Source organism: Haematobia irritans, chromosome 2, assembly GCF_050003625.1.
Source record: "Haematobia irritans isolate KBUSLIRL chromosome 2, ASM5000362v1, whole genome shotgun sequence".
NCBI classification, from domain to species: Eukaryota; Metazoa; Arthropoda; class Insecta; order Diptera; family Muscidae; genus Haematobia; species Haematobia irritans.
In genome coordinates, this window is record NC_134398.1 from 27777215 (window position 1) to 27784792 (window position 7578).

General features: G+C 35.5%; 1 protein-coding gene across 1 annotated transcript; it reads right to left on the minus strand.

Moving 5' to 3' along the window:
- Positions 1 to 4377: 4377 nt before the first annotated feature.
- On the minus strand, positions 4378 to 5545 carry LOC142227460 (uncharacterized). Its single transcript, XM_075298027.1, has one exon. The coding sequence runs from the start codon at positions 5333 to 5335 to the stop codon at positions 4478 to 4480; it is 858 nt and encodes a 285-aa protein (XP_075154142.1). The 5' UTR covers positions 5336 to 5545; the 3' UTR covers positions 4378 to 4477.
- Positions 5546 to 7578: the final 2033 nt, after the last annotated feature.

Consider the following 7578-nt stretch of genomic DNA (forward strand, 5'->3'; position numbering starts at 1 on the left):
TTATAGGCACTAACTATAATTTTATGTATTTTTTTATATTTAAAAGTAATTATTGAATTCGTAAAACAATTGTTTAATTGATCATAATGTTTGATTGATTTGGGAACACCGATAGAAAAATGCCTCATAATTTCTGGGGGAAATAAATTAAATATTTACAAATATTGACTTATTTATCTCCATGTTTTTTGTCTTATTTGTCTTTTACACAGAAAAAAAAGTCCGTTATTAAACTGATGCAAAAATGAACTTATTTTTATGTATTTATGGGAGCCACCGTGGTGCAATCGTTAGCATGCCCGCCTTGCATACACAAGGTCGTGGGTTCGATTCCTGCCTCGACCGAACACCAAAAAGTTTTTCAGCGGTGGATTATCCCACCTCAGTAATGCTGGTGACATTTCTGAGGGTTTCAAAGCTTCTCTAAGTGGTTTCACTGCAATGTGGAACGCCGTTCGGACTCGTCATTGTCATTGAGCTTTACATGGAATCGGGCAGCACTCAGTGATAAGAGAGAAGTTCACCAATGTGGACTGAATAGCCTAAGTGAGCCTGATACATCAGGCTACCACCTAACCTAGCCTATATATATATTTATACACAGAAAAAATAGTTTTTTTACTTCAATCACGAAATTAATTGATTCAATTAATGGTTAATTGAAATGTCTTCAATCACAAAAATAATAGTACCAATCACCAAAGTCAATTAAAACACAAGTAAGGAAAGTCTAAAGTCAGGCAGTGCTGACTATATTATACCCTGCACCAGTTTGTAGATCTAAATTTTCGATACCATATCACATCCGTTAAATGTGTTGGGGGCTATATATAAAGGTTTGTCCCAAATACATACATTTAAATATCACTCGATCTGGACAGAATTTGACTTCTACAAAATCTATAGACTCAAAATTTAAGTCGGCTAATGGACTAGGGTGGAACACAATGTTAGTAAAAAAATAAATATGGGAAACATTTAAATCTGAAGCAATTTTAAGGAAACTTCGCAAAAGTTTATTTATGATTTATCGCTCGATGTATATGTATTAGAAGTTTAAGAAAATTAGAATCATTTTTACAACTTTTCGACTAAGAAGTGGCGATTTTAGTTACAAGGAAAATGTTGGTATTTTGACCATATATATATGGGAGCTATATCTAAATCTTAACCGATTTCAACCAAATTTGGCAGGCATAGCTACAATGCTAATTCTACTCCATGTGCAAAATTGCAATTAAATCGGAGTAAAAGATTGGCCTCTGTGGTCATATGAGTGCAAATCGGGCGAAAGCTATATATGGGAGCTATATCTAAATCTGAACCGATTTCAACCAAATTTGACACACATAGCTACAACGCTAATTCTACTCCCTGTGCAAAATTTCAACTAAATCGGAGCAAAAAATTGGCCTCTGTGGTCATTTGAGTGTAAATCGGGCGAAAGCTATATATGGGAGCTATATCTAAATCTGAACCGATTTCCACCAAATTTGACACGCATAGCAATAATGCTAATTCTACTCCCTGTGCACAATTTTAACTAAATCGGAGCAAAAAATTGGCCTCTGTGTCCAAATGAGTGTAAATCGGGAGAAAGCTATATATGGGAGCTATATCTAAATCTGAACCGATTTGGATGATATTTTGCAAGTTTTTCGAAACTCATAAAATATTCGGATGTACGGAATTTGAGGAAGATCGGTTGATATACACGCCAATTATGACCAGATCGGTGAAAAATATATATGGAAGCTATATCTAAATCTGAACCGATTTTTTCCAAAATCAATAGGGATCGTCTTTGAGCCGAAACAGGACCCTATACCAAATTTTAGGACAATCGGACTAAAACTGCGAGCTGTACTTTGCACACAAAAATACATCAACAGACAGACAGACGGACAGACAGACAGACAGACAGACGGACATCGCTAAATCGACTCAGAATTTAATTCTAAGACGATCGGTATACTAAACGATGGGTCTCAGACTTTTCCTTCTTGGCGTTACATACAAATGCACAAACTTATTATACCCTGTACCACAGTAGTGGTGAAGGGTATAAAAATATGGGAAACATTTTAATCTGAAGCAATTTTAAGGAAACTTCGCAAACGTTTATTTATGATTTATCGCTCGATATATATGTATTAGAAGTTTAGGAAAATTAGAGTCATTTCTACAACTTTTCGACTAAGCAGTGGCGATTTTACAAGGAAAATGTTGGTATTTTGACCATTTTTGTCGAAATCAGAAAAACATATATATGGGAGCTATATCTAAATCTGAACCGATTTCAACCAAATTTGGCACGCATAGCAACAATGCTAGTTCTACTCCCTGTGCAAAATGTCAACTAAATCGGAGCAAAAAATTGGCCTCTGTGGTCATAGGAGAGTAAATCGGCCGAAAGCTGTATATGGAAGCTATATCTAAATCTGAACCGATTTCAACTAAATTTGGCACGCATAGCTGCAATGCTAGTTCTACTCCCTGTGCAAAATTTCAACTAAATCGGAGCAAAAAATTGGCCTCTGTGGTCATATGAGTGTAAATCGGCAGAAAACTATATATTGGAGCTATATCTAAATCTGAACCGATTTCAACCAAATTTGGCACGCATAGCTACAATGTTAATTCTACTCCCTGTGCAAAATTTCAACCAAATTGGGGTAAAACTCTGGCTTCTGGGACCGTATTAGTCCATATCGGGAGAAAGATATATATATGGGACCTATATCTAAATCTGAATTGATTTCAATAAAATTAAGCACACTTGACTATAGTACTAATTGTTCTTCTTGTGCAAAATTTTAAGCAAATTAGGGTAAAACTCTGGCTTCTGGGGCCATATAAGTCCATATCGGGCGAAATATATATATGGGAGCTATATCTAAATCTGAACCGATTTCTTCCAAAATCAATAGGGATCTATTCTGAGCCAAGACACATACTTGTGCCAAATTTGAAGTCGATGGGACTAAAACTGCGACCTAGACTTTGATTACAAAAATGTGTTCACGGACAGACGGACATGGTTATATCGACTCAGGGACCCACCTTGAGCATTATTGCCAAAGACATCATGTGTCTATCTCGTCTCCTTCTGGGTGTTACAAACATATTCACTAACTTATAATACCCTGTTCCACAGTGTGGTGCAGGGTATAATGAATTGTTCCAATAAAAACATTAACATTAACATTACAATTCATTTTTGTGTTTGATTTTTGCTTCAATTAAAGGAGAGAGGCAGTACCAACTGCTTACAAACCAACCGAATAGCAGTTACTACACTAATAGAAAAAATTGCGTTCCGCAATCGTGACCGGACGGTGATAAAATGAAACGGAAACGTTGACAAAAAAATCAAAACGAAATGTTCACGATTTCGTCCACGGGCGTTCACGATTTTATGAACGGCATTCGTTTTTCTTTGGCCATGAAAATTCTGAAAATAATCCTAAGACGTTGTTATGGCAACTCCGGCGGTGGTGCAATGTGCTAAGGCGACTGTTTACGCGTATGGTGCAGACGACACAGGTTCGAGTCACGGTAGCGGAAATTTTTTTTTAATTTTGTTTTTAAATTCGCAACCATTACGTTTTCAGATCATGAACGCTGGTTGTTGTTTTGACCACGCATGGTGTCATTTTAACGTTGTCAGATTGACCCCTATGTTCTCAGTTTGACAACACATGTGTGTTGATTCACTTTCATGAACGGATCGTTTTGAAATGACCACGCCGTTCATGATTTTTTTCTATTGGTGTACATAGCGCTGATATAATTGCTCACTTCTAAAGGGTGATTTGTTAAGAGCTTGATAACTTTTTTAAAAAAAAAAACGCATAAAATTTGCAAAATCTCATCGGTTCTTTATTTGAAACGTTAGATTGGTCCATGACATTTACTTTTTGAAGATAATTTCATTTAAATGTTGACCGCGGCTGCGTCTTAGGTGGTCCATTCGGAAAGTCCAATTTTGGGCAACTTTTTCGAGCATTTCGGCCGGAATAGCCCGAATTTCTTCGGAAATGTTGTCTTCCAAAGCTGGAATAGTTGCTGGCTTATTTCTGTAGACTTTAGACTTGACGTAGCCCCACAAAAAATAGTCTAAAGGCGTCAAATCGCATGATCTTGGTGGCCAACTTACCGGTCCATTTCTTGAGATGAATTGTTCTCCGAAGTTTTCCCTCAAAATGGCCATAGAATCGCGAGCTGTGTGGCATGTAGCGCCATCTTGTTGAAACCACATGTCAACCAAGTTCAGTTCTTCCATTTTTGGCAACAAAAAGTTTGTTAGCATCGAACGATATATAATAAAATAGTATCATTAAGATAATGAAAAATTTTTGTTTATAACATGAAATAGTAATTTAACTAAAAAAAACTTTAATTTCTTTAAATAAAAATAAAATTTTCTTAAACAGTGTCTCATATGGGATAGTTGATAAAACTCTGCATTTTTAATTTAATCTTTATTACCAACTAAATAGGCAATGGTGAAGGGTTTCTTTTCCTGATTCGAGATGGCCGATGGCGATGATAGTGACGATAACGATGAGGATGAGGATGATGATGATCTCTCCTCATTTTCATTTGTCAATGCAAATAATTTCACATCTTTTTCCTCAATATCTCTAGCTGTTGATCCATTGTCAATTGCATTCGAGAGTTTCATCAATTCATTCAAATAAGCTGTCGATCTCATAGCCTGTTCAATTATTTCAAATGTTTGCTGGGAGAATTCCTTGTATTGTTCCTCAATGGCTATGTGTTCCAGTTTCTTAACACGACGACTCATGCGACAGGCAATGGTATTTTTATTACGTCTCTCTTGATCCTTGGGTGTTCTTTCCTTTTTGGGAAATTTTCGCACCATATTGCCATGATATTTGCATATACTCCGCAGAGTTTCATCACTGATTTTAGGCAATATTGCAGCAGTGGGAGAAATACTGGCCAACGATGTGGAGGTCAAAGGAGTTGATGTACGACGTTCTTGGGTTCGTGTCATGGGTAGAGGTGAAAAGTTGGCATAACTGTTAACACTGGTGAATGATGAGGTACGGGCTCGCTTGCAAGGCGGTGGTGATATAGATGTTGCCGATGAATTCGAGGCCATATAATTTTCGTATAAGCTGGCCGTATTTGAAGTTGTCATCTGATATTGAGGTTCAGCATCAGCATCATCATCATCTATACGTTCTATGTCCACATGTGCAAAATCATAATCATCACTGGAGTTGTGAGAATCATTTCTTGGTCTTTTGCTTTGGTCGAATTTTTTGTGGCGATATTCAAAGGATTCATCAATGATTAAAGACATTTTGCTAGATTTTTTTTGTTGCAAAATTTGGCAGAAATTTTATATAATTTTAAATTCAACTAAGTTTTGTAAATTTGAGAATGTTTTAATTTTCTAAACAATTTTGATAATTTTAAATTTAAATAATTTTAAATTTAACTAAGTTTTGTAAATTTGAGAATGTTTTAATTTTCTAAACAATTTTGAAGAGGGCTGATCTTTTTGTGATATTTAAAAAAAAAATCTTGTAAATTTAACAAAGTTTTTCTTTTTAAAAAAAATGTTGTGTTCTCCGTTGTCACGATTTGTCTCTAATGCTGTCTATTGGCAGACTATGCTTGTTTTTACAAAATCTAGCAACATATATACCACTCTACCGACTGAAGATGATTACGAAGGGTTTCCTATTTGTTTTTCTGATTTCTCTGTTATCAGGCAAATTTTGCCAAAACAATTTTATGACGTTGTTTGTTTGTTTTGCATCAAATGCACAGCTTCCAGAAGTGCATATCATTTTGACCACACACACTGTGTGTCTCAAAATCTATCCTTTGCATGGGTTGTGTGGATTAGGTAGATAGTTGATATGTTGGGTTGTAGTGATAAGCTCTTTGTTTACGCAGTCACAGTGAACCATGCACGAACATGTTCAATAGAGATAAACACTGGTGCGATATGGATTTATTTGGTGGTGATGATTGTTTTGACTAAATTGTATTATTGTGTACCTTCAGCTTATACAGAGAGAGTAGAAATATGATCAGCCGTAACATGTTTCAAGAGCTTAATATTACTTTTTTTTACGGGAAATATATGACATGCTGGTCGCAATCATATTATCTTTTCCGAAATTATTTTTCTGATTTCGGCAAGCATGTTATGTTTAGCAATATTTTTGGTAACACAAAATGTTCCATGGTCTTTTGGTGGAAAAAGTAACTTTGTTTTCTTGAAATATGTTTGGGGTGATCATATTCCTTCATTGCACTATGGGCGGAAATCGCAAAACAGCGGCAAAAAGTCAAATTTTCAAAATGAAAAATTATTGGATATTCCAATTGAACTTACTTTAGAACATCTTGGAAAGTTCTAAACAAAAGTTAATTTAAAACTTGACAACCCTGTTCACGAGTAAAAAGCTGCCAACTTTTACCAAAATTTATACAAGTTGCGTGTACTCAAGGCAAGCAAAAATTGAAAAATTTCGTGTTTAATTTTTTTTCGCAATAAAACTTTTAAATATGGATTCTAAGAGGAGGATTTTTAGTTCAAAATGTTGTAAACACTTTAAAAAATATTTTTGTTTTTGAATTTGTTGTTTCAATAGTGCTGTTTATTTGTGAAAATTTTAGTACATAGGTTAGGTTATGTGGCAGCCCGATGTATCAGGCTCACTTAGACTATTCAGTCCATTGTGATACCACAGTGGTGAATTTCTCTCTTATCACTGAGTGCTGCCCGATTCCATGTTAAGCTCAATGACAAGGGACCTCCTTTTTATAGCCGAGTCCGAACGGCGTTCCACATTCCAGTGAAACCACTTAGAGAAGCTTTGAAACCCTCAGAAATGTCACCAGCATTACTGAGGTGGGATAATCCACCGCTGAAAAATGTTTTGGTGTTCGGTCGTAGCAGGAATCGAACCCACGACCTTGTGTATGCAAGGTGGGCATGCTAACCATTGCACCACGGTGGCTCCCTAGTACATACGTATATATGCGAGGAATAGAACTAGATTTGTTAACGATCGTTAATGAAAATCTTTGCTGGTTATTGTTCGTGCACTGAAAAAAAGCATGTCCGGTTCCAAAGATTTTGTCTTTACTTTAAACATTTTGGTATTAGTTCCGAGCCAAAGAAGCGGAGAATACAAGTAAGGATAATTTTAAGACACAATTCTCTTTTGAATGTGGGTTTTGTGTACTTCTACGAAGCAAATTTTATTTTTTCGCTTTTTCAGCGTTTTTCTTTCATATGCTATCAAAGTCCTTTAAAAACGAGTTAACGACAACTTATTTTCCAAATTAAGACTTGACTTCCAGTAGAAATTCTGCTATGTTTCAAGTAAAAAACTTGTTTAAAATAAAGTATTGAAAAACATGTCCTATATTTGTACGATTCTTTGCTTTATAGCCAAGATGCCAAAAGGCAACAAATTTAAAGACAATTTCATTCAATTTAAAGAATTTTTCTGACTTATTATAGTCAAGTTGACCTTAGCCCAAACACTTTTTCTTTCATGTTATGATACCCATTTTTAAGTC

Excerpts from the sequence above, each read along its gene's own strand:
- LOC142227460 (XM_075298027.1), bottom strand. The coding sequence starts at position 5,335 with ATGTCTTTAATCATTGATGAATCCTTTGAATATCGCCACAAAAAATTC.